The 25,227-nt window shown below is 52.0% G+C and overlaps 1 protein-coding gene across 2 annotated transcripts in view; it reads left to right on the top strand.

Moving 5' to 3' along the window:
- Window positions 1–25,227, top strand: part of GRIK5 (glutamate ionotropic receptor kainate type subunit 5) — a 52,049-nt gene that overhangs the window by 12,686 nt on the left and 14,136 nt on the right. For both annotated transcript variants that reach the window (XM_060288417.1, XM_060288418.1), the window contains exons 7-12: window positions 72–125; window positions 225–386; window positions 1,985–2,137; window positions 2,500–2,604; window positions 2,731–2,838; window positions 13,533–13,736. In XM_060288417.1, coding sequence (XP_060144400.1) covers window positions 72–125; window positions 225–386; window positions 1,985–2,137; window positions 2,500–2,604; window positions 2,731–2,838; window positions 13,533–13,736 — 786 coding nt within the window. The remainder of the gene's footprint in view (window positions 1–71; window positions 126–224; window positions 387–1,984; window positions 2,138–2,499; window positions 2,605–2,730; window positions 2,839–13,532; window positions 13,737–25,227) is intronic.

The raw sequence follows: 25,227 nt of genomic DNA, 5'->3' as shown, positions 1-25,227 counted from the left end.
TTGCAAGGCCTGTCTCTAAATCTCTCTTGCTCTCTCGACTTCTCCCCATGCCTGCCTCCTGTGTTCTCCAGGCCTCGGAGCTGGGAATGACCTCAGCGTTTTACAAGTACATCCTCACCACCATGGTGCGTACCCTCTGCAGCCCCCGAAGCCCCCATCTCCCTGTGCAGCATCTGCCCTGACGTGGGCCCAGCCCCTCCCTCACCCCCTCTTCTCGGTCCCAGGACTTCCCCATCCTGCACCTGGACGGGATCGTGGAGGACTCCTCCAACATCCTGGGCTTCTCCATGTTCAACACCTCTCACCCCTTCTATCCTGAGTTTGTGCGCAGCCTCAACATGTCCTGGAGGGAGAACTGTGAAGCCAGCACCTACCCCGGCCCCGCGGTGAGCTCACACCCTTGCCCCCGGCACATGGGCATCCTGCACACAGACACTTCTGGGGCCCCTTCAGGCCTTGGCCGGTTGTGCTCAGAACCCTCCGGTGCCCCACTCGCTTTCTGAGAACATCCACGAGGCCTCACAGCGTGGCCCTGAGCTAAGTCTGAGCCCTTTCTTCCTTTCCACCTCCCAAGCCGCTCCAGCCACATGGGTCTCCTCCAGGTGCCTCTGCTGCCCCAGCACATGCGCAACTCAGGGCCTTTGCACTTGCTCTTCCTGCTGCTTTGCGTGCACTTCCCCAGGGAACTAGCAATTTGCTCTCTCCTCTCCAAGTTACTGCTCAAATGTCCCCCTGTTTACAAAATGGCAAACTACCCACTATTTAGCCACCTTCCCTGCCAGATTTTTCTCCATAGCATCTATCTTTGCTTATCTAATCACCATGTGGCTTGCTCTATGTTTTGCTTAGAGGTATGTACAGATATTTAGCTTGTAAGTTCCATGAGGGCGGGCATTTCTGTTTTGTTCACTATGGTATAACCAGCATCTAAAACCACCTGCTCAGAGTAGTATCTGATAATATATGTTGAATAAATGCAAACATACAAAAGATGCATATTTATGTGTATTTGTTCACAAACATCTAGCCATATACCAAGGTACCAAGACACTCCTACGTGCACAAAAACTCACACAAACACTGAGCCTTGCAGTCAGACATGTGCATGCAGGGCCATCGCACACATACACGGACAGGGGAGCGTCCATCTGCACCCCACACCTACCTACCCAACACGGATATTCAGACCTTTACCCCACCCAGCCAAGACACGCTCTCCCAGACACACATCCCATGTTGGCCGTCACCGCTCAGTGGCCAGTTTGTGTCGAGCCCTCACTGTGTGCCAGGCGCTATTTTGAGCACTTTGCATGCATTGTCTCGCTTGAGCCCCACATAAGCACTCGGAGGCAGAGATAACTATCACCCTTCCTTTACAAGGGAGGAAACTGAGATTCTGAGAGAGGTGTGGACTTGGTTCTCTACAGGAAGTAGTAGGGCCGGGCCTCCAGCTCAGAGCCTCCCAAGCCCTGGACTCATAACCGTTACGTTCTCCTGCTTCCTGCACATCAGGTCCACCCTGTATATAGACAAATAAGCATGTTTTTCCAGCCCCACCCACATAAATGTGTCCCCAGACACACTCAGACAGGGGCTGTGGCTGTCTCCCCCCACCCTCCATGACCCTACATCAGCCACAAAGACACACAGATTCCTGCGCCCACCAACATCCCCCTTGAGGGTGACAGCTGGCCGTCTAGGCAAACCCTGTCAGACGTGCCCTTCCCCAAACAGACACAGGCCGCACGCAGTCAGGAAGAGCTGCCCCCATGGCGGCGTGGGCAGCATGCACGTCTTTCCCACTGTCATCTCCGATCCCCTAGAAGACCGTCCTCGCTCCTGACCTGCGTGGTTTTATGTTCCTGGAGAGAGGAGAGTTGTCTCAGGGCTTGGGGGTGGTACACGGGGCTTTGGGGCTCCCCTGGCTGAACTGCATCTTTCCCATCCCTCCCCATCTCTGCCCCCCCCACACCCCACACCCCAGCTGTCAGCTGCCCTGATGTTCGACGCCGTGCACGTGGTGGTGAGTGCCGTCCGGGAGCTGAACCGCAGCCAGGAGATCGGTGTGAAGCCGCTGGCCTGTACGTCGGCCAACATTTGGCCCCATGGGACCAGCCTCATGAACTACCTGCGCATGGTGAGCCGGGAGTGGGGAGGGCCGAGGTGGCGTGGCAGCCTGCCTCCCGGGGCGGTGCTCACTGTGTCCACCCCGAGGCAACCCCCTGCCCTGTCCCCCCACCTCCGACCCCGGCCCCACCTCCTGCTCTCCCTGGGCCTCACTCTCCCGTCTGTCTCTCCTCTCCCGGCCTTCCTCTGCCTGTCTGCGCTGCCCTTGCCCTGCTTCTTTGTTCCATCTCCTCTCGTTTGCTGGCATGTTGTCTTACTCGTTTAACTGTGGTCCTTCCTGGTCCCTCTCCCTCTCTCTCGTCTCCTCCATCTCTGTCTCTTCCCCTCTGGGCCCCTGCCACCCTTCCCTCTGCCCTCCTCCCGCCCTGCTAGGTAGAGTATGACGGGCTGACTGGGCGTGTCGAGTTCAACAGCAAAGGTCAGAGGACCAACTACACCCTGCGCATCCTGGAGAAGTCTCGGCAGGGCCACCGTGAGGTGAGCATCCCCAGGACAATGCCAGAGCCTGGATGGAGCTGGGGGCTGGGGCAGGGCGGGGCGGGGCCCAGAGGGCTGAGGCATCCTCAGGCAGGGCCTGTGCTGACAGTGCCCTCTCTGCCTCAGATCGGGGTGTGGTACTCCAACCGGACCCTGGCGATGAACGCCACCACCCTGGACATCAACCTGTCGCAGACACTGGCCAATAAGACGCTGGTGGTTACGACCATCCTGGTGAGTGGCCCTTGTGGGGACAGGCGGTAGATGAAGGTGCCTTTCCTGAGCGGTGCCCCAGGCCAGTCCTAGTGAGGAGGAGGGATGCCTGGGCTGGCACGGCACACGGACCAGTGGGGACGTGACCCAGGCACCCAACAACTCCTGACTGTGGCCGCGACGTCACCAGCCTAATTGCTGCTGGAGCAGCGGTGGGCACAGACTCTGCCATCAGAGCCAGGTCCAGCCCTGGGTGCTGCCAGCCTGCCGATGCACGGCAGAGATGGGAATGACTGGCATCATGAGGATTCCACGAGGCGGTACAGGCGGGGCGCCTCTCGCAGCGCCTGGCCCAGGGTAGGCCCCTGTAAATCGCCATTGCTAGAGCAGTCATTTTGTCACATTTGCCCACCGAGTGTGTTGACACATGCCAACTTATTTAATATCCATCTTGAAGAGAGGTAAAGCGACTTGCCCAGGTCACACCACAAGTATAAGGCATAGCCAGGACGAATGCCACGTCTCTTATAAGGCATAGCCAGGATGGATGCCGCGTCTCTGAGTCTCCAGAGCCCGAGTCTTAACCACTGTGCTCTGAATGTCCAGTCCTCTCCTTCCTGAGCACCAGCCGTGGAGATGGTCCTGTAGCCCCTGGAGTGTCACTCCTGCATTTTACCAGACCAGAGACCGAGGTGCCTTTGTGGGTCCGCGAGGATATATGGAGCACCTGTTCTGCACCAGGCACGGTGCTAGGCCCTTGCAGGTGTCACTCATTAAACCTCTCAGCTAGTCGGTGAGGTTTGTCCTATCTTCCTCCTTTTGAAGGTAAGGAAACAGGTCACAGGGCGAGTCCCTGCTGGAGCTGAGTGACATGCTCGGAGCCCCTGCCCTCTCCCCTGTACCTGCTGCTTCCTGCCAGGAGGCCAGGGACGGGAGACGCACAGGACCTGGGGAGCAGGAAGCTGCCTCGAGCAGCTGGGTCCCTGGCCCGCTGGCATCCATTGTCTGGGCGAAGCCCCTCGGTCACCGTGAGGCGGACCGGCTGAGAGCTGTGGATGCTGAGGTTGAGAGGATTACACAGGCTCCACAGGACGTCGGAGGCCCCCTAAAGCAGCGCGTCACAGAGCTATTTCCTCTGTCCCTAGGGAGCTCCTGACCTAATGTGGACCTTCTCCGGGGGAGGGCCAGATGGCTTACAGACAGGAAACCAAACACTTCGTAACAGCCTCACTCAGGGGCCCTGAGGACCAGGCCAGGCTGGCTGGGAGACGGAGCGCCTCTGCACGTGTGGGAGTGGAGCCAACCCCAGAGGCTTCCTGGGGTTCTCGGTGGGGAGCAGGGGCGGAGGTCAGGGAGGGGGTATCAGGAGAGCAGGGCTGTGACCCCGGGGGGCTTCCAGTCTTTTCCCACACTTGTCTCCAGTTCTCCCCAGGGCCCCTGAGCCAGTGTTGCCCTCTTCCTGACCTTCATTTTTCTCCTGATGGAGTCATTCATTTTCTCATTCATTCCACAAATATTTACTGAAGCTGCCCTGCGCCAGACCTCACACATATTCTGGAGGCGGAGGAATGAGTCCCAGGTGGTCCCGTGGTCTCCCTATCCTTGAGTGACCCTGCAGGGGGAATCCCAGTCTGATGGAGACAGACCTGGACACAATCATTTCCACACAGGGTAATAAGGGACCCCCACAGAAAGGAGGGGCTGCCTCAGCCTTCAAAGGCCTGAAGAAGGCTTCACAGAGGAGGTGGTGTTAGACAGGGCTTTAGAAGCTGTGTAGGAGTTGGGTGCACAGAGAAGGAGGGACCTGGCCTTCCAGGCAGCAGGAACCACAGGAGCAGGGGCCTCAGGAGGTGTCTGCCAGATCGGATGCGGAGGCAGTGGCCTCAGTGTGCACAGCCAGACCTGCCCATTCGTTCACTAACATTTTCAGACTTGTGTTTCTGGGCTGGGCCTGCTCCAGGCACTTGGGAATTCAGACGTGAGTCAACCTGGGCGCCGGGGACAGGAAGCTTTCAGGGCTTGTCTTATTCCCTGCTCTGTCCCTTGGGCCTGGGGTGGTGCCTGGCACCTAACGAACATGGAGATGGAGGGGTGGTGAGTGCTGTGACAGAGGTGGGGAAGGGTCTCTGGAGAACTTAATTATGCTTATCCTGGTCGTTAGAGACCATTAAGCAGGAAGGGGCAGGGCCAGATCTGGGTGTCAGAAAAGTGGGGCCCTGAGGGAGGCTGCAGGAGAGAGAGACGCCCCAGGTTGGGGAGGATGAGGCCTGAGCTGTCTGGGGCTGTGGGGAGGGAGGGGATCTGGTGTGGGATGTTGATGGGCTGGGCTGGGGGAGAGAGCAGGTGGGGTGGAGGCTGGGGCTGTCCCTGGGTGGTGCCCACACATCTGGAGTTGAGCGAGGGCGGGCTGGTGCCAAGACCGAGAGAGGTCCCTCAGGGAAGCTGGGGGTGCAGGAGAGGTGCCCCAGGGGATGAGGCTTTGCAGGACCCTTCCCCAAGCCCCAGGCCCCGCCCCCTCCCAGAGAGGTTCTCCCTTCATCAGACTGGGACATGTCGTCCTGCTCTTTGGTGCCTCTGGGGTCAGACAGACCTCACTTGCATTCCTGGCTTTGCCTGGACCTCAGGTCATCCAACTCTCGAGGCTCCATACGCTCATCCGTAAAATGGGTCTTATAGTCCCACCTTGAAGGGCTGTGGGAGGATGGCATGAGATCAGCAGGCCCCCCTGGCAGTGTCCTGCTGGGAAGATGTGCTGAGCACATGTGAATCCCTTTTCTCTCCCCATCTGGCATCATCAGTAAGAATAGCAGTCGGGAATTCCCTGGCTGTCCAGTGGTTAGGACTCTGCGCTTTCACTGCTGAGGGCCGGGGTTCAATCCCCGGTCAGGGAACTAGGATCCCACAAGCCGAGTAGTTGGGCCAAAAAAAGTAAAGAATAGCCACCATCGTGGCCAGAGTCTTTGAGCTGTATGCTGAGCTCTTTGCTGGAGTTACTTGGCGTTCATGGCAGCCCTGAGGCAGGTACCGTTGTGAGCGCCGATTTTCAGACAAAACTAAGGTGCAGGAGGGTTAGGTGACGTGAATCGCGCAACTAGAGGATGGCAGAGCCCACGTGCTTCTACGTTGTGCCACACCACGTCGATTTCTGCTTCTTTCCAAGCCCTCGCTTCTGCGTTCTAGGCCTGGCCCTGCCGTCCGTACACTTTGTGACCTGGGTGGGTCTCTTCTCTCTGTCCTCAGCTTCCTCCTATAAAATGAGGGAACTAAAATATTCATAATAAACTGAAGGGGGTAAACTAGATTGGGGTCCTTTAAACTGCCCTCCAGGAAGTCTTGGATATGGAATTGGGTCCTGGCTTCACAAAAAAGGTCCAGGCAAGCAGCTTGTGAGGAATGTTCTAGAACCCACCCTACTTTAACATTTCTTAGTTTCAAGGGATTTTTATAGAAGTGTAACATGCATACAGAAATTTGCACAAATCGTTAAGTGTACCAGTCACTGAATTTGCAATTACTGAACACACCTGTGGGACCAGTTCTCCCACCCCCAGCTCTCCATATGCCCCTTCTGGTCTCTAACCGCCCCCCAGGTTAGCTTTGCCTGCTTTGAACTTCACATAAATGGCATCGTATTCTATGTTCTCTCTCTGGTCTGCCTTCTTGTGCACAACACGTGTTTGTGAGATTCACCCACGTTGCTGCAAATAGTTTAGTCTCGTTATATGTCCTGTTATATGAACGAACCGCGATTTACTTACCCACCAAATTGATGCGCATTGAAGTTGTTTCTAGTTCTTTTGCTATTGTGAATAGTCCTGCTGTGAACACCCTACCACACGCCTTTCGGTGAACATGCATAGGCATTTCTGTCGAGTGTATTTGCAGGAGTGGAATTGCTGGAGTTTTCCAGCCTCGGTAGATACTGCCAAAGCATTTTCCAAAGTGGCGGTACCATTCCCCATTCCCACTGGCAGTGTGTGAAGGAGAATTCCAGTCGCTCCTCAGTTTAGCCGGTGCTGAGTATAGGAAGGTGCCAACCCTACTGTAGTTTTAACTTACATTTCCTTAACGACCGTGGAAGGTGACCACTTTTTCATTTATTGCCTGTTTGGAACCTTCTTTTGGGAAGTCCCTGCTAAGATCTTTCTCTATTTTTAGAAAATTGGAATATCTGACCTTTTTATTGATTTGTAATCTATTTATATGTTCTGGATATAAGTTCTTTGTTGGAATATGCATTGCAGAGAACTTCTCCCACTCTGAGGCTTGCCTTTTCACTCTTGGTGGTATTTTTTTTGGCTGTGCCGTGCAGCTTGTGGGATCTTAGTTCCCCGACCAGGGATTGAACCTGGGCTCTCGGCAGTGAAAGTGAGGAGTCTTAACCAGTGGACAGCCAGAGAATTCCCCTCGATGGTATCTTTTTTTTTTTTTTTCAATATTTATTTATTTATTTGGCCGTGCCAGGTCTTAGTTGCAGCATGCGGGATCTTTGTTGCTGAGTGCAGGATCTTTGTTGCGGCGTGCGGGATCTTTAGTTGCAGCTTATGAACTCTTGTTTGCAGCATGCGGGATCTAGTTCCCTGACCAGGGATTGAATCCGGGCCCCCTGCATTGGGAGCACAGAGTCTTAGTCACTGGACCACCAGGGAAGTCCCCCCAGTGGTATCTTTTGATGAAAAGATTTTTAATTTTCCTAAAGTCCATTTTATCCTTTTCTCCCTGCTTTACGGTTAATGTTTTATTTATTTATTTATTTACGTACGTACTTATTTATTTATTTTTGGCTGCGTTGGGTCTTCGTTGCTGCGTGCGGGCTTCCTCTAGTGGCGAGCGGGGGCTACTCTTCATTGCGGTGCGCGGGCATCTCATTGTGGTGGCTTCTCTTGTTGCAGAGCACGAGCCCTAGAGCGTGTGGGCTTCAGTAGCTGTGGTGAGTAGGCTCAGTAGTTGTGGCGCACGGGCTTAGTTGCTCCACAACATATGGGATCTTCCCAGACCAGGACTGGAACCCGTGTCCCCTGCATTGGCAGGTGGATTCTTAACCACTGCACCACCAGGGAAGTCCAGTTAATGCTTTTAGAATTTAAGAATTCTTGGGATTTCCCTGGCGGTCCTGTGGTTAAGACCCCGTGTTTCCACGGCAGAGGGCATGGGTTCAATCTGTGGTCGGGGAACTAAGATCCAACATGCCACACAGCACGGCCAAAAAAAAAAGTTCTCTGCCTACCCCAGGTTCATAAAGCTAGTCTCCTATATGTTTCTTGAAAATGTAATAATTTTGCCTTTTACATTTAGATCTACAATCCACCTAGAATTGGTTTTTATGTGTTATGTGAGGTAGAGGGGTCAGAGTACATTTTTTCCATATGGATGTTCTATTGAATGGCACCATTTATTAAAATGTTCATTCTTTCCCCCTTCAGCACAGTCTTACCCTTGTCATAAATCGAGTATCCATTTATGTGTGGGTTTCCAAACTCTCCATTCTATTGTCTGTTTGTCTGTCTTTGCTCTAATACCACATTGTCTTAAATACCATAGTTTTATTTTATTTATTTTATTTATTGATTTATTTATTTTTAACATCTTTACTGGAGTATAATTGCTTTACAATTGTGTGTTAGTTTCTGCTTTATAACAAAGTGAATCAGTTATACATATGTTCCTATATCTCTTCCCTCTTGTGTCTCCCTCCCTCCCACCCTCCCTATCCCACCCCTCTAGGTGGTCACAAAGCAACGAGCTATCTCCCTGTGCTATGCGGCTGCTTCCCACTAGCTAGCTATTTTACGTTTGGTAGTGTATATATGTCCATGCCGCTCTCTCACTTTGTCACAGCTTACCCTTCCCCCTCCCCATATCCTCAAGCCCATTCTCTAGTAGGTCTGTGTCTTTATTCCCGTCTTACCCCTAGGTTCTTCATGACCTTTTTTTTTTTCTTAGATTCCATATATATGTGTTAGCATACGGTATTTTTCTCTTTCTGACTTAACTTCACTCTGTATGACAGACTCTAGGTCCATCCACCTCACTACAAATAACTCAATTTCGTTTCTTTTTATGGCTGAGTAGTATTCCATTGTATATATGTGCCACATCTTCTTTATCCATTCATCTGTTGATGGACACTTAGGTTGCCTCCATGACCTGGCTGTTGTAAATAGAGCTGCAATGAACATTTTGGTACATGACTCTTTTTGAATTATGGTTTTCTCAGGGTATATGTCCAGTAGTGGGATTGCTGGGTCGTATGGTAATTCTATTTTTAGTTTTTTAAGGAACCTCCATACTGTTCTCCATAGTGGCTGTATCAATTTGCATTCCCACCAACAGTGCAAGAGGGTTCCTTTTTCTCCACACCCTCTCCAGCATTTATTGTTTCTAGATTTTTTGATGATGGCCATTCTGACCGGTGTGAGATGATACCTCATTGTAGTTTTGATTTGCATTTCTCTAATAATTAATGATGTTGAGCATTCTTTCATAACACCACAGTTTTAAATTGTCTTCGTACCCAGTAGGGTGAATCCTCCAGTTTTCGTGTTCTTCTTTAGGATTGCTTTGGTTCTTTTGATCTTTTACATTTCCATATGCATTTAAATATCATCTCTAAAATTTTTAAAATATTTTAATATTAATATTTTAAACTGGGGGCAGGACAGAAGTTAATTAAATAGAATTAAGTAGCATTCAGTTTAATTCTACACTAAATAGAATTCAAAGTGTGTGGGGAGGGGGGGAGTGAAAAAATCCATCCCCTTCCCTCCCCAGTCCCCCATTTTTTTCCCCATCCTCCCAGATATGTCTGAGCATGTACGAGCCCATACCCACTTTTTCCTTCACAAAGGATAGCATATTGTACACGTTGTTCTGTAGCTTGTTTTTTTCCTCTGAATATATCTTATAGAACTTATTTTAGTAGTTGCCTGGGATTCTTTGATGACATCAATAATCTTTTTAACCTGTTCCAAATTAGGCTGTTTCAGTCTTTGTTCCTGATACAAGAAATGCTGCCATGATCCTCCTGGACCTACATTTTTGTGTACAGGTGCATAGCCATTCGTAGGATGAGTTCTTAGAATCAGACTTAGCAACATCCCACTGTCCGTCTGCAATGCTGGGCTTCTGCAGAAGATTCTTTTTGAAGAAATCTGAAAACCTTGGATTAGAGGCTTCTTAAAACCCTTGGATCTGATGGTCTGGGGCTGCGGGTTGAGTGATAGATCATTGTTTTCTGACCTAGCGTTCTGTTCACAGGCCTCAGTCCCTGTTTTTGGCTCTATCAGCTCCCACCTGATCCTGAGGCCTCAAACCCAAATCCAGAACCCAGGTGCCTCAGTCTTGAATTTGAAGATCAGCTTGGCCTGGTGGAAGGAACAAGGGCTTTGGAGAGCACAGCAACTGGATTTTGAATCCCAGCTCTGCCCAATCTCCCCTTCCTACTGCCCTGCTTCAGCTGTGTGACCTTGGGCAAAACACCTGACCTCTCTGAACTTTGGCTTCCTCCTACGTACATCAAGAGGGCTGTATGAGCACCTTCCAGCTCTAACACTGGGTGTTTGTCTAGAGAATTCTTGATTTCTGATTCTCTAGCTTTGATACCCGGCCAGGCCCCCCCGTCTCTGTGTCTAGCTTCTCCCAGCTCCGATCTTGTTTAGTCTGGCATAGGGCTTAAGAGCAGAGCTTTGGACTCAGCCTGACTTGTCCATCTCAGCCACTCACTACTTCACTTCTCAGGACCTGTGTCCTCAGCTCTCAAATAGAGGTAATAATACTGACCTCCTACGCTGACAGAATAGCTGTCACACAGCAAGCCCACAAGAAATGCTAGCTGCTGCTGCTATTATTAGTATTATCTCATTCCTATTCCTGGTTCCACAGTTTTGGATTTGAAAATGTGGTTTGGGAGAGAGAGAAAAGCACTGACTTCCCTCCATCCCATCTCCCCTCAGCTCTGAGACTTTGTTGGGGTCCTGGAATCTAGTCTATAGGTACCTTATAGTACCCATCACTGTATAACAAACCGCCCCAAAACCTGGAGGCTTCCAACAATAACGATTATTATTTCTCACAGTTCTGTGGGCCAACTAAGCAGTTCTGCTAAGCTCACCGTGGTTGCATTCAGCTGGCGTCTAGGCTGGGCTGTTGGCCGGCACATCTTGGTTCACTCATTCTCCCTCATCCTTCAGCAGGCTGGCCTGGGCTTCCTTTTTTTTAAAAAAAAAAATTTATTTATTTGGCTGCGTCGGGTCTTAGTTGTAGCATGCGGGATCTTTTGTTGTAGCGCATGGGCTCCAGAGTGCTCAGGCTCAGTAGTTGCAGTGCGTGGGCTTAGTTGCCCTGCGGCATGTGGGATCTTAGTTCCCTGACCAGGGATCAAACCCACATCCCCTGCATTGGAAGGTGGATTCTTAACCACTGTCCTACCGGGGAAGTCCTTGGCCCGGGCTTCCTTACACTGGGGTCCCAAGAGATCTCTCTGAGGGCCCAGGCTCTGAAAGTCAGACAGCACTACTTCCAATGCATTCTGTTGTCCAAAGCAAGTCTTGAGGGCCGCTCAGACCCAAGGAGTGGAGAAATCCGCTCTCTTTTTTTTTTTTTTTTGTGGTAAGTGGGCCTCTCACTGTTGTGGCCTCTCCTGTTGCGGAGCACAGGCTCCAGATGCGCAGGCTCAGCGGCCATGGCTTACGGGCCTAGCCGCTCCGTGGCACGTGGGATCCTCCCGGACCGGGGCACGAACCCGTGTCCCCTGCATCGGCAGGCAGACTCTCAACCACTGCGCCACCAGGGAAGCCCCGCTCTATCTCTTGATGGGAGGAGCTGCAAAATACTGGGCTTCTACCTCGGAGCTCAGTAATTTTGTGCTGAATGAATGAGAGGTGGCAGAGGTCACTTGACCTCTGTGAGCCTCAGTTTCCACATGTGTAAAGTGAGTCTAAGGATACCTCCCGTGGAAGGTCACTGTGAGGAATTTTTTTTCTATTTTTATTGCGGTACACGAGCCTCTCACTGTTGTAGCCTCTCCCGTTGCGGAGCACAGTCTCCGGATGCGCAGGCTCAGCGGCCATGGCTCTTGGGCCCAGCCGCTCCGCGGCATGTGGGATCTTCCCAGACCGGGGCACGAACCCGTGTCCCCTGCATCGGCAGGCGGACTGTCAACCGCTGCGCCACCAGGGAAGCCCTTTTTTTTTTTTTTTAATGGCCACGCCACACAGCTTGCAGGATCTTAGTTCCCCCACCAGGGATTGAACCTGCGCTCTCGGCAGTGAAAGCGTGGAGTCCTAACCCCTGGACCGCCAGGGAATTCCCACTGTGAGGAATTAAATTGATAAAATCCAGAGAACGCACACAGCACAGGGGCTGGAACTTCGCAGGTGTTCAGTCCACATGGTAACCATATGGGTATTATTGCCAAAGGTCTTCTTGCTGATTCCTAAGTCCTAACTCATTTTATTCCTAAGTCCAAAGTGACACTGTACAAACGACCATTTAGACAATAGCTATGTAAGATAAGTATCCCTTTTATTACCATCATCTTCATATGCCTCGTCTTACTAGCACTTGGAATATTCTCTCTGCTTTTGTCCTTATTTGGCACAAAAATGGTCTGTAAAGTTTGCTCAAACCCCTCAGAAATAAGCATCAACATAGCAAAACAGCTGTAGGCCAGAGATTGCAAACTGTTAGGTGTTTGTTTAGCCTGCAAAGCATTAAAAAAAAAAAATTAGTATTAGAATTTGAACTGTTGCTAACCTTTAAAATCAGGAGATTTTACAAAACATCCTGGGTTTCCAAATTCTCTTGACATTGGACCATCTGGCATCTCAGGCCTGCTTCCCTTGTGGCAGCATTGGGCTGGAGCTAAATCCTGGTGGGGCAGATCCTCTTTGATCCCTTGGTGGCTCATGAAGTCAGTTTAATGGGTTGTTATTGGTTGTGTAGAAAAATGAAGTAGAGCAGGATGGAAAATAGCAGGGTATTCTGCCATAGTCTTAAGGGAAAGGACTGCTTTGTGGAACTAAGTCTAGTTACATGTGTGCAACTGTGAGCACACAGACATATGTGTATGACTTGGATTACAAGTAAAATATATATATCTTACTGCGGGTTTTAGCCAAAAGTTTGAAAGTTTGGCAAGATCTCCATCCAGTCTGATTCATTCAAGTTACCTGCCTCCCTTGTAGCCATTTGAGCTTGAGATGAGGTTGTCTGGTGGAGATCAAACCAGTTTCCTGCGATCTGCTAGGGCCTGGCAGGGTCCCTGTGCTTTTTCCCTGGTTCTGAGTATTTGTTTTTGTTTTGATAGTTATTTTTAGTTTTAGTTTTTAAATTGAAGTATAGTTGATTTACAGTGTTGTTAGTTTCAGGTTATACATATATATGTATGTATATATACATATATTCTTTTTCAGATTCTTTTCTCTTATAGCTTATTACAAAATGTGAGTAGAGTTCCCTGCGCCATAGAGTAGGCCCTTGTTGGTTATCTATTTTATATACAGCAGTGTGTATATGTTAATCCCAGCCTCCTAATTTACATGCCCCCGCCACCGACTCTGAGCATTTGTAAGCAGGGGATGAGGGCAAGGACTCCGTCATCTCCACTCTGCGGGCAGGTTCCTGATCTGGCTGCAGCCTGGGCCCTGGGACCCACGACCCAGCCCCCAGATGCCCCAGTCTCTGACCCCCCCACCCCTTCTCTCCTGCTTCCCCAGGAGAACCCGTACGTCATGCGCCGGCCCAACTTCCAGGCCCTGTCGGGGAACGAACGCTTTGAGGGCTTCTGCGTGGACATGCTGCGGGAGCTGGCCGAGCTGCTGCGCTTCCGCTACCGCCTGCGGTTGGTGGAGGACGGGCTATACGGGGCGCCCGAGCCCAACGGCTCCTGGACGGGCATGGTCGGCGAGCTCATCAACCGGGTACGGCGGGGCCGGGGCTGAGGAAGGGGCCGTGGGTTGGGTGAGCAAGGGTGGGCAGGCGGGCAGGCGGGCAGCCAATGGTGCCTCAGAACCAGCCTGGTGCATACAAGGGGTGGGAGCCGACGGTGCGCTGTGTCCCTGTGGCTGGTGAGCACCACGGGGTGGGCACAGTGGGGAAGAAGGGCGATGCATCCCTTCCCGTGTTCCTCTTTCAAATGCTTCCCTCACGTCACCTTGGCTTAGTCGGTGCTCAAAGATGTGTTGAGTGAATGAAAGAGATGTGGAGTGGGAATTGGACAGATGTGGAGGAGATGGAGAAGGCTTCCTGTGAGAGGCAGGGAGAGGGCTAGGCGGCCGGGACGTTCGCTGTGCCCAGCACCTGCCAGGAGGTGGACGTGGAGGCTGCCTGTTGCGCTCACAAGGCCACGCATTCAGTAGGTGTTTATTGAGCACCTAGTGTGTGCCTTGCACCACGCTGGCGCGGGATATAGTGGTGAGCACAGGGGACCTGGACCCTGCTCCCAGCAACTTAGGGCTCCATTGAGATGCAGAAAAGCAAATGACCGCAAGACAGAGCCATTGGCTGATGGGGAAAACTCAGAGGAGGGACCCAGAGGCTCCTGACCCAGCCAGGCATCCAGGGAGGGCTTCCCAGAAGAGGTGATGCCCAAGCAGATTCCCAAAGAGTGTGAAGGAGTCAGCAGGGTGAAGGGGGGGTATGGGAGACGGGCAATGTGTTTGATGGCATTTACAAACAGCGGGGGGTGGGTTGGGAACATGAGTAAGAACGAGTTGGGTGTGGGGCGTATTAGAAGAGCAGCCGGGCCCTGAGTGTGGGCAGGATTTGAATGTAGGTGAGGAGGGCAAGAGGCAGTGGGGTGGGGGGTGGTAGGCAGGGGTGCAGCGGAAAAAATATTTTGGAGTCAGACCAACCTGGCTTTGAGTGCTGGGGTGAGTCATTTCTTTCCTCGGAACCTCAGTTTCCTCTCCCTAGGATGGGGATAATGATACCTGACAGGTCTGTAGTAAGGTTACAGACACGCTGCACACGTTCTTGTCATAGGTTGTTCTTTTTATTCCAGTCATGAGAAGCCATGTGGGCGAATGCCCAAAAAAGACAAACAGGCCCCCAGCTTAGGGGCACGTCCAGGGCAGGTGTGTGGAGCCGGGACCTGTGGCCACAAACGGTCAGGGTGGCCTTGACATTGGACTTGGCTGACAGCGTCAGAGACTCTCACCCTCCTGAGCCCCTGAATGTCACCGGGGGAGACTCAGAAAGGCCACTTTGCTTGACAAGGATGTTTATCCCCGTAAGGCACTGATTTTCGAAAGTTGTTTTGACTGCAGAGCCTTTCTTCGGTTTGAAAGCGCCCTCAGGGCTCTGGACAAAGCAGAGCTGCTCTGGGGGTGACAGAGGTCGGGGGTGTCCCCCGGGTTCTGGTGGCTCGGTCTCTCTCACCCCACCCAGCTGGCAGGCCCGAGGCACTGCCCTACAGGCAGCCAGCTGGTTGAAAGCTTCTGCCCTGGGTGGGTTCAAGAGTCTGAAGCCAGGGCCTGAGGAGACAGGAGGCAGGAGCTGGTGGCTGGACGCCCACCTCACTGGCAGGCTTCCCTGTGACCTCATTGCCATAGCCTGGTCCCCAGTCTCGTAAGCTCAGAACTTTTGTTCATCAGGGCCCCCAGAAATAAGACTCCAGGAGAGCAGCCCTCCCCAGCCAAAGTCACCGTCAACTGGACATCTGTTTATTCATCAACAAAGAAGTCCTATTTACAGCTATATGACCTTGGGCAAGAGTCTTAACTCCCTGTGCCTCGAGCCTTCCCTTAGGACTTAGTGTGAAGGTGCCTGGGGTAAGCATAGCAGGGCTGGGAGCTTTTCTCATTGGTTACTGCTCTTGTGGTCCTGCGTCCTGTTTGAGTCTCTGCTGAGCATTTGTTGTGTGACCTTGGGTGAGTTACATAACCTCCCTGTAAAACTGGGGAAATAACAAATGCTAGCACATAGGGCTGTTGTGAGCATGAAATGCGTTAATCCATGTACGGGCTTGGAACAAGGCCGGGCAGGTAGTGGGTGCTGTGTGCCTGTGCTATCGTTAGTGTTATTCCTGCCAGCACATACATACATTCATGCGTTCGTCCGTCCTCCAGCCAGCTAGTATTTATTGAGTGCCTACTGTATACCAGGCCCTGTGATACACCCTGGGGATTCAGTGGCCTGGCCTGGCCTTGCTCTTACGGTTAAAGACTTTGGCCCGCAGCCAGAGGTCCATGGGATGCACCCCCTGCACACAAAGGGCTGAGCTGGCTCAAATGAGGAAACAGAATCATCGCGGCTGCTCGATGGCCTGCGGGGAGGTCAGGGGAGGCTGGAGAGGGCCAGGACTTGGTGACCGCCTGTGGCGGGGGCGGAGGAGAGAGGACGTGAGCGTTCCTTCTGTTTCTGGCTTGGGCAGCTGGGCGATGGCGATGACATTTAGGGAGAGAACACTGGAGGAGGAGCAGGCTGAGAGTGCAAAGGATGGGCGGAGTTTGGCCTCTGCAAGGCTCAGCTGCCTGCTGTGGGATGGCCAAGTACACTGAGCTTCACACAGATACTCAGCACTGTCCTCACAGCAGCAGCAGCTGACGTTTATGGACTTCACGCCATGCGCCAGGAACTTTGCAAGTGTTACTTAATTCTTCTAATAATCCTTCCTGGCCCAGAGGATCACTGCCCTCCTACCGATGTGAGATCAGGGGCTCAGTAGTGAACGGACTTGCCCCCAACACGCAGGGCTGCAGCCAGGTGTGACTGACCCAAGGCCTGTGTCCTTTCCAGACACCCAGCAGGTACTTGGGAAGCCTAGAGTGGTCAAGGTGGTGCTCACACCGTGCCAGGCCCTTGTCCGAACCGTATGAACTTGTGTTAACTCCTTGACTCCTCACAGGCACCCCCTGAGGAAGGCCTGGTGTTTGCCCAGTTTTCTCTAATGGACAGAGTAAGGCACCAAGATACTGTCCAGGCCACATGGCTAGTGACAGGCAGAGCCAGGGCTGGCACCCCAGCAGGCTGGCCCAGAGCTGACAAGTGACTTCCAGATGGAAGACAGCCCAGGGCACCAGCATCCCCCCAGCCACCGCCCCCCAACCCACCCCCCACCCCCGGCCAGGCTCAGGGCTTGTAGGCCAGTCTCGAATTATGGTCCATTTATTCCACCCAGTGGCTACTGCTGGAATTACCTTTCTCCCTGCCATCACCGCTGTGCTGTGAATTCAGGCCCCGCCCCTCTCACCAGCCTCCTCCTGGGCCTCCTGGCCTCCCGTCTCTCTCCACTCCAGTTTGTCCTCCAGTAGGATCTCTGTACGAGGCAAGTCTGACCTATCACTCACAGGCTTTAGCTGTCACCCCCCGGGGCCCTCCAGTCTGGCCCTAAAGGACTAGGCAGATATCTTAGGTCGGGTTTCCAGGGAGCAGATTCCGAGGTGCAGATTAGCAGGCAGGTGTGTGCGGTGCCCTTGGAAAGCAGCGAGTGGAGGAGGAGGCCTGGGCAGAGGGAGGAGTTGAGCTGTGTTGCAGTCATGACTGGACCTCAGCCGTCCCACTGGCAGCTCTGGCGCTGGGATGGCCATCAAAGACATCCCCCTGGGCTTCCCTGGTGACGCAGTGGTTGAGAGTCCGCCTGCTGATGCAGGGGACGTGGGTTCGTGCCCTGGTCCGGGAAGATCCCACATGCCGCGGAGTGGCTGGGCCCGTGAGCCATGGCCGCTGAGCCTGCGCGTCCGGAGCCTGTGCTCCGCAACGGGAGAGGCCACAGCAGTGAGAGGCCCGCGTACCGCAAAAAAAAAAAAGACATCCCCCTGAGGTAAGGGGGAAGGCTTTTATGCCCCCCACCGACACGTCATTGGATGAGGGCTGTCCTCGGGGAGGGTCAGGACCTGGGGCAAAGGGGTTCTTCCACCTACAGAGCAATCAGCCACCAACACCTGGTACCATGAGTGCCTGATCTGGAAGGAGGGTCTGGGCGGCCACCACGGTGTCCACTACAGCTGTGGGCTGGTTAGATGCCAGACAGAGCCAGCTTCAGGTTGCCCGCTTTCCCGTGTGGTCCCTGGTGAGCCATTTCATCTCTCTGAACTAGCTTCCCCTCTTGAAGTGGGAATGATGTTCCCTCCCTCACAGAGTTTTGTGGGGAGTGGGTGAGGGGTAAGCTGGAGGTCCCACAACAGAGCCTGAGTTACCGGGGCCTTGCAGGTAAGGAGTTTGCGTGTTCTTGTTGTTTTCTTTTTGGCCGAGCCAAGTGGCTTGCAGGATCCTAGTTCCCCGACCTGGAATTGAAGCCGGGCCCCAGAACTGAAAGCACCGCATCCCAACCACTGGATGGCCAGGGAATCAACCCCCCCTTTTTTCCTCCTTTTTAAATTAATTAATTTATTTATTTTTGGCTGCGTTGGGTCTTCATTGTTGCGCGCAGGCTTTCTCTAGTTGCAGAGAGCGGGGGCTACTCTTCGCTGCGGTGCCTGGGCTTCTTACTGTGATGGCTTCTCTTGTTGCGGAGCACGGGCTCTAGGCGCGCGTGCTTCAGGAGTTGTGGCTCACGGGCTCTAGAGCGCAGGCTCAGTAGTTGTGGCACACGGGCTTAGTTGCTCTGCAGCATGTGGGATCTTCCCGGACCAGGGCTTGAACCTGTGTCCCCTGCATGGGCAGGCAGATTCTTAACCACTGTGCCACCAGGGAAGTCCCTTTTCTCCTTTTTGGATGTTGTTTTTATTGTGTTATGAAGTCACTGGAAGGTGCCATGATCTAATTTATTTATTCTTTTTTTTTTTTTTTTTTTGCGGTACACGGGCCTCTCATTGTTGTGGCCTCTCCCGTTGTGGAGCACAGGCTCCGGACGCGCAGGCTCAGCGGCCATGGTTCACGGGGCCAGCCGCTCCGCGGCATGTGGGATCTTCCCGGACCGGGGCACGAACCCGCGTCCCCTGCATCGGCAGGCGGACTCTCAACCACTGCGCCACCAGGGAAGCCCTATTCTTTTTTTTTATTGAGGTGAAATTCATATAACATAAAATTCAGTGGCATTTAGTATATTCACAGTATTGTGCAACCATAACCTCTATCTAGTTCCAAGACATTTTCATGACCCCCAAAGAAAACCCGAACCCATTAAGCAGTCACTCCCAATTCCCCCCTTCCCCAGCTCCCGGCAACCACCACTCTGCTCTCTGTCTCCATGGATTTACTTATTCTAGACGTTTCATATAAATGGAATCAGCCAATATGTGGCCTTTTGTGCCTGGCTTCTCACACGGCATGATGTGCTTGAGGTCCATCCACGCTGTAAAATGATGAGTACTGCCTTTTAGGGCTGACTAATATTCCATTGTATGGATAGAGGACCTTGATTTAATTTCAAAATCATTTAAAAATGATTACTCTGGCTGCTGAGAAATAACCGTAGTGGACCAAGAGTAGAGACAAGGGGGTCCATTGGAAGGTGTGGAAGAGAGAAGATGCTGGCTTGTGCTCGAGTGGTAGCTGTGTCAGGTGTACCACCAGGTGGGATGTGTGCCAGAGGGTGAGAGGAATCAAGAGTGACTCAGGGTTTGGCTAAGCAGCTGGGCCAATGGCAAGGCCAGTTTCCACCATGGGGAGGACATAGGAGGAGAAGCTTGGTGGGGTCGGGGGTCGGGGGGATAAGAATTATCTCTGGGCGTGGGTTGTTTGAGATGCCTATTTGAAATTCAAGGGGGAGACAAAAGAATTTCCTTGTGTAACTGAGCATGAATTATTTAACTTGTCCACTATTGATGGATATTTGGGTGGTCTCCAGTTTTTGCAGGCATAGACAATGCTACCATCAATTGGATTGGTGGGGGTATTCCTGAGGGATAAGTTCCAAGTGGTGGAGGCACTGGTTCAAAGGGTATGAATGTTTTTTAAGTATATACTGCCAAATGGTCCTTCAAAAAGGTTCCACCAATTTATATTCCCACCAAAAGTTCACGAGAATGTCAAGTTTTCCACACTCTTGCCAACAATGGGTATTATCAATCTTTTAAAAAAACCTTTGCCAATCTGAGAGGCTAAAAATATCTCATTGTTTTAAGCTAAACAGAATGTCACATGGCTGCATATTAACTCCCATGTGGATGTACTGTAATTTATTGAAGCATCTTTTATATTTAGTTGTTTCCAGGTATTTTTAGATGTTTGTTTGTGCTGTTAAAAACAACCATAAGCAAACATCTTTATGCACGAAAGCTTGGCTTGCATTGTAGCTGATTAGGATTGAATCTCAATAGAATTACCAGGTGAAAGAGGAAAACCCTTCGTATGGCTTTTGTTATATACTGTTGAACTGCTTTCCAGAAAGACTACATCAGTTTCTTTTTTTTTTTTTTTTCTTTTTTAACACCAGTTTCTATACAGGCTCCTTCTTGGCACTGAGGCTTTTGATGGATTTTTAGATATTCAGACAACCTCCTGTCATTTTCATAGATGGCAAGTCATTTTGATTTTTCCTGCTTTGTCTGGTGGACCACAGTAGGGTTTATGTGGCCAAGTGATAAATGGAGTCTGAGCCCAAGTTCCACTCAGAGTGGGCCTGATAGGCCCTTGGACTCACTCTGTGTTTTTCCAGGTCCTGGTTGTATAACTGGAATACGCTTTCTGACCTGTGGAGTCAGGGTCATTACGGTAGAAAGAGCCAGTGGAAGCCCCTAGAACTCCCCCTGTTTCCCAGGATAGTAATCCAAAAGCAATTCTACATCCTTTGGAGGAATTGCAGAGGTTAGTGCCGCCATTAACGGCTTGAAAGAAGCAGGGGTAGTGATCTCATCCCTGTTCAACTAGCCTGTTTGGCCTGTGCAGAAGGCAGCTGGATCTTGGAGAATGACTGTGGATTCTTGTAAATGCAATCAGGTGGTGACTCCAATCGCAGATGCTGGCCCAAATGAAGTATCTTTACTGGAGCAAGTCAACACAGCCGTTGGCAGCTGGTGTGAGCTACTGACCTAGCAAATGCTTTTTCCTCCATACCACTTTCCAAGGACCACCAGAAGCCAGGAGTATAAACCTTCAGTCTTGCCTCAGGCTGACATCAACTCTCTTGCTTTCTGCCATCATATAGACCAGCAGTTCCCAACCTTTTTGGCACCAGGGACTGGTTTCGTGGAAGACGATTTTTCCACAGACTGGCGGGGGGATGGTTCAGGCGATAATGCGAGCGATGGGGAGCCATGGGCAGCGACAGATGAAGCTTCACTCGCCCGCCGCTCACCTCCTGCTGTGCGGCCTGGTTCCTAACAGGCTGCGGACCGGTGCCGGTCCACGGTCCAGGGGTTGGGGACCCCGATATAGAACACCGAGAACTTGGTCTCTTGACGCTGGTCCATCACATTGGCAACATTTTGCTGATCAGATCTTATGAGTCTGAAATAACATTTAGTGAGGAGGTTGGCAATAAACCCACGGCTGATACCAGTCAGTCAGTGTCCAGTCTGGAGACAAAACAGCGCCAGTTACTTGAACAGAATCATATCAGCTATATTTGTTTGTTTCTTTGTTTTGTTTTGTTGTTGTTTTTTTTTTTGGCTGCACCTCGAGGCATGTGGGATCTTAGTTCCCTGACCAGAGATCGGACCCGTGCCCCCTGCAGTGGAAGTTCGGAGTCTTAACCACTGGACCGCCAGGGAATTCCCCTCTTATCAGCTATTTGAACAGAGAGAATTTAATACAAAGAATTGTTAACTAGGGGTTCCCTGGCGGTCCAGTGGTTAGGACTCCATGCTTTCACTGCTGAGGTCCCAGGTTCAGCCCCTGATCAGGGAACTAAGATTCTGCAAGCCACACAGTGCAGCCAAAAAAAAAAAAAAAAAAAAATTGTTAACTAGATGTAAAGTTGTTAACCCACTAACTGAAAGAGTAAAAAGAAATCTAATGGATCCTGAAGGTAGCAGCTGGAGGAAGCAGCCATCACCCCGAGGGCTAAGGGGAAAGGGGAAGAAGTTGGAAAGATTAAACCTTAGAAACTCAGACGAGGGTCCCCATAGAGCTGAAACTCAGACCTTTGCTGTTTGTCTGGTATTGCGGATATCTGGTGGGGTTTTTGGATTTGAGCAACAACTTATACCTGGGTATAACTTGTGTGTGCTGCTTTAATCCGTTTACCAAACAACCTGCAAGGCTTTCCATATTGAGGGAGGCCCAGAGCGTGCAAAAGCTCTGCAGCAGGTCCTGGCTTCATGCAAGCTGATCTGCCACCTGGGCCTGATGACCCGGCAGATCCCGGGAAGTGTAGAGTGCTGGTGGCAAATAGGGAAGCAGGCACCAAGAGGTGACTCGCATGCAGACCTCTAGGGTTTTGAAGCAAATCATGCTGTTTTCTGCAGATACTATTCTCCTTTTGAGAAACTGCTCATTACCTGCTAGACACTGAACACCTGCCCATGGACAGTGAGTGACCCCGTGACCTGAGCGCTCATGTCACCTGGGTATTGTCATTTTGGCATCAGTCAGGGGTCTACGGGGAAACTAATCACTCCAGATATTTGTGGGGTTTTTAAAAATATTTATTAATTTATTTAATTTTTGGCTGCATCGGGTCTTAGTTGCAGCATGCGGGATCTTTGTTGCGGCGCGCAGGATCTCCGCTGCAGCGTGCAGGCTCCTCGTTGCGGCCCGTGGGCTTCTCTCTAGGTGTGGCACACAGCCTCAGTAGTTGTGGCACACGGGCTTAGTTGCCCCGTGGCACGTGGGATCTGAGTTCCCTGACCAGGGATCAAACCCGCATCCCCTGCATTGGAAGGCAGATTCTTAACCACTGGGCCACCAGGGAAGTCCCCAGATATTTGAATGAAGAGAATTATTTACTAGGAATAAAGTTGCTAACTAGTTAACTGAGAGGGTAAAAGTTGAAGTCCAAGGCAGGAATCAGCATTTTTTCTGCAAGGGGCCACATGTAAATATTTCTGGCTTCCAGGTCATCCTGTCACTACTCAATTCTTCCATTGTATGGAAAGCTGTTGTAGACAATACCTAAACAAGTGCTCCTGGCTGTGTTCCAATAAAACTTTATTTTTCAAAATCGGGCAGTTGGGACTTGGCCTGAGGGCCATAGTTTACACACCCTTGCTCTCTCTCAGGCATCAAGGAGGTAGCAAGGCAGGAAGTGGCTCTGTCTCAAGTTCTGAAGGAACAGAGAAGAGCTGAAACTCAGAAACTTAGAGGAAGGGCTCTGTGGGGCGGAAACTCAGACCCCGAGGAAGGGGCACTCGCCAGCTGGTGCTGGTGCCCCAAGAAAGGCTGGGCTAGGCTGGTTCTGCAAGTGCTGGGAAGCTGCAGGCTGAACTTGTCTGCCGCCCTGTGGAAGAAATGCTGCTGCCTTTGGCGCAGAAAGGCTGGGGACCCGAGAGTAGACCAGAAGGAGCAGGTAACTGTCCTTCCTCCAGCCTTGCAGCCTTCCTCTAGTTCCCCCTATTGGCAGAGCCTGTCAGGGAGCTGATGGCACAGCACAGATGGTTTGCACAGAGCTGGTGTACAGGGCGGGCTGGGGCAGAGGGACAGTCACAAGTGCTTTGGTTGGTTTTTAGGCATTTAGACAATCCCCCTGTCATTTCTACAGGTGGCTTATCATTTGGATTCTTCCTGATTTCATCCCAGAGATTAAACTGTCAGGGTTCCCTTGGGGAGGGAAGTCTTCTCTAAGGAACAGGTGTCCCTTTTGGGAAATGAAGGAGGAAGAGGAGGAGGTGGAAAGGGGGCAGGGGTTCCCAAGACTCTGAGAGGGGTCTAGAAGAACTTGCAGCATTTAAGGATCTGTCTATCCTCCATTCGGAATTCATCTCAAATCGGACCACCTCCTCTCCACCTCTACTTAGCCCCACCCCCAGCACCTCTGTGGGCATCTTTAGTCAGCTTCCGCTCTTGCCCCTGTGGTCTGTTCTCAGGGCGGCCAGATCATGTTACCCTCCGCTGCACACACCCTCTGATGTGATGTCCTCTGTTGCCCTTGGGGTAGAATCCGGCCCCCTTCCCCTGGCCTGCAAGGCCCTGCAGGGCTCTGGTCCCCACTCTGCTGCATTTCCCACCCCACCCCCCTTTCTGCTCCAGCCACCCTGGACACTGTCTTAGGTGCAGTGGAAAAGCCACCCAAGGGTTTTTAAACAGGTGACTATCATTTTGGATGGGGGGCGTGTTATGAGCAGAGGCAGGGGTCCAGTGAGGAGGCTGATGGGTTATCGTGGGGGGCCTTTGCCAGGACAGACCTCCTGTGGGTGCATAAAAATAAAGATTCCTGTATTAGCTAACATTGTTCACAACGATTCACATATTAGTCACGAGAGTGGCAAGTGCACAAGAAAGGAGAAAACCGGGAATTCCCTGGTGGTCCAGTGGTTGGGACTCTGCTCTTTCACTGCCGAGGGCGCGGGTTCGATCCCTGGTTGGGGAACTAAGATCCCACAAACCGTGGGGTGTGGCCAAAAAAAAAGGGAGGGGAACCACTCCTTACTCTCAACACCCAGGAATTCCCAGGGGTATGCTCTGAATCCAGTGCGTTCTGGGCCCCTGCCACACATGGCCGCCTCTGGATTCTGCCTTGGGGACGTGCCATCTCTCTCTCACCCTGCCGTAGTTGCTTCATCTATGCTGTCTCTCTCTACTCTTGGTTAATCTTCTGGGTCTGTCCTCTTTCCCTGACATCGAATTGCCTTTCAGATCTCTTCTCTCCTAGACCCTGGATTTCATTTTGGGTACACGTGATCTCTCCCTGACCTTGGTTTTCTTTTCAGCCTGTGCCACGTCTCTTTGCAGTATCTTTGGGGCCTGTGCCCTCTCTCCCCACCCCAGTTCTGTCCTAGTCTGTATTACCTCATGTGGTCTCAGTCTCAGCCCCTTGGGGGGTGAGTGTGTCCCTCCTCCCAGGCCAGTGATCCAGGACCTTGACTCTTATTTCAGCCCCAGGGGGAGGACTCTACTTGAATTTGGAGTCAGTGCTGGGGCCCGGTTGAGCCCTGGGCGTTGGAATCAGTATGCCTGGAAGGAGCGTCCTGGGAGCCGGGTTCCAAATCCAGGAGACAACTCGCTCCCCTCCCGCCCAGTTTTACAGAGGACCAAACTGAGGCCCAGAGACATGGAAGCAAGCGCCTGCCCCTGGTCACCCAGTGAGCTTGGGGCAGAGCCAGGGCTCTCTACTCCCACCCGCAGCCCTTCCCAGCACCCTGCCCCCTCTGTCATGTATGTGCACACGTGAGCCCACGTGTTTGGGTGTGTGCACTGTGCCTCTAGGGAATGCCCCCCACGATGTCATCACTCCTCCCTACACTCGCGTGCAGGGCACGGGTTTGTCTGCCTGAGTCCACGTGGACAGTATGTCACTGGGTCAGCCTGTGTCTGGGCACGCATGTGTGGATATGGCACGGTGTGCACATGGTGGTGTAGACCTGACCGGGTACAGTGCTCACGTGTGCAGTGTGTGTGTGTGTGTGTGTGTGAGAAGTGCCAGGTTTTTTC

Source organism: Globicephala melas, chromosome 19 (genome assembly GCF_963455315.2).
Source record: "Globicephala melas chromosome 19, mGloMel1.2, whole genome shotgun sequence".
Taxonomy (NCBI): domain Eukaryota; kingdom Metazoa; phylum Chordata; class Mammalia; order Artiodactyla; family Delphinidae; genus Globicephala; species Globicephala melas.
This window is presented reverse-complemented; position numbering and strand designations above follow the sequence as displayed.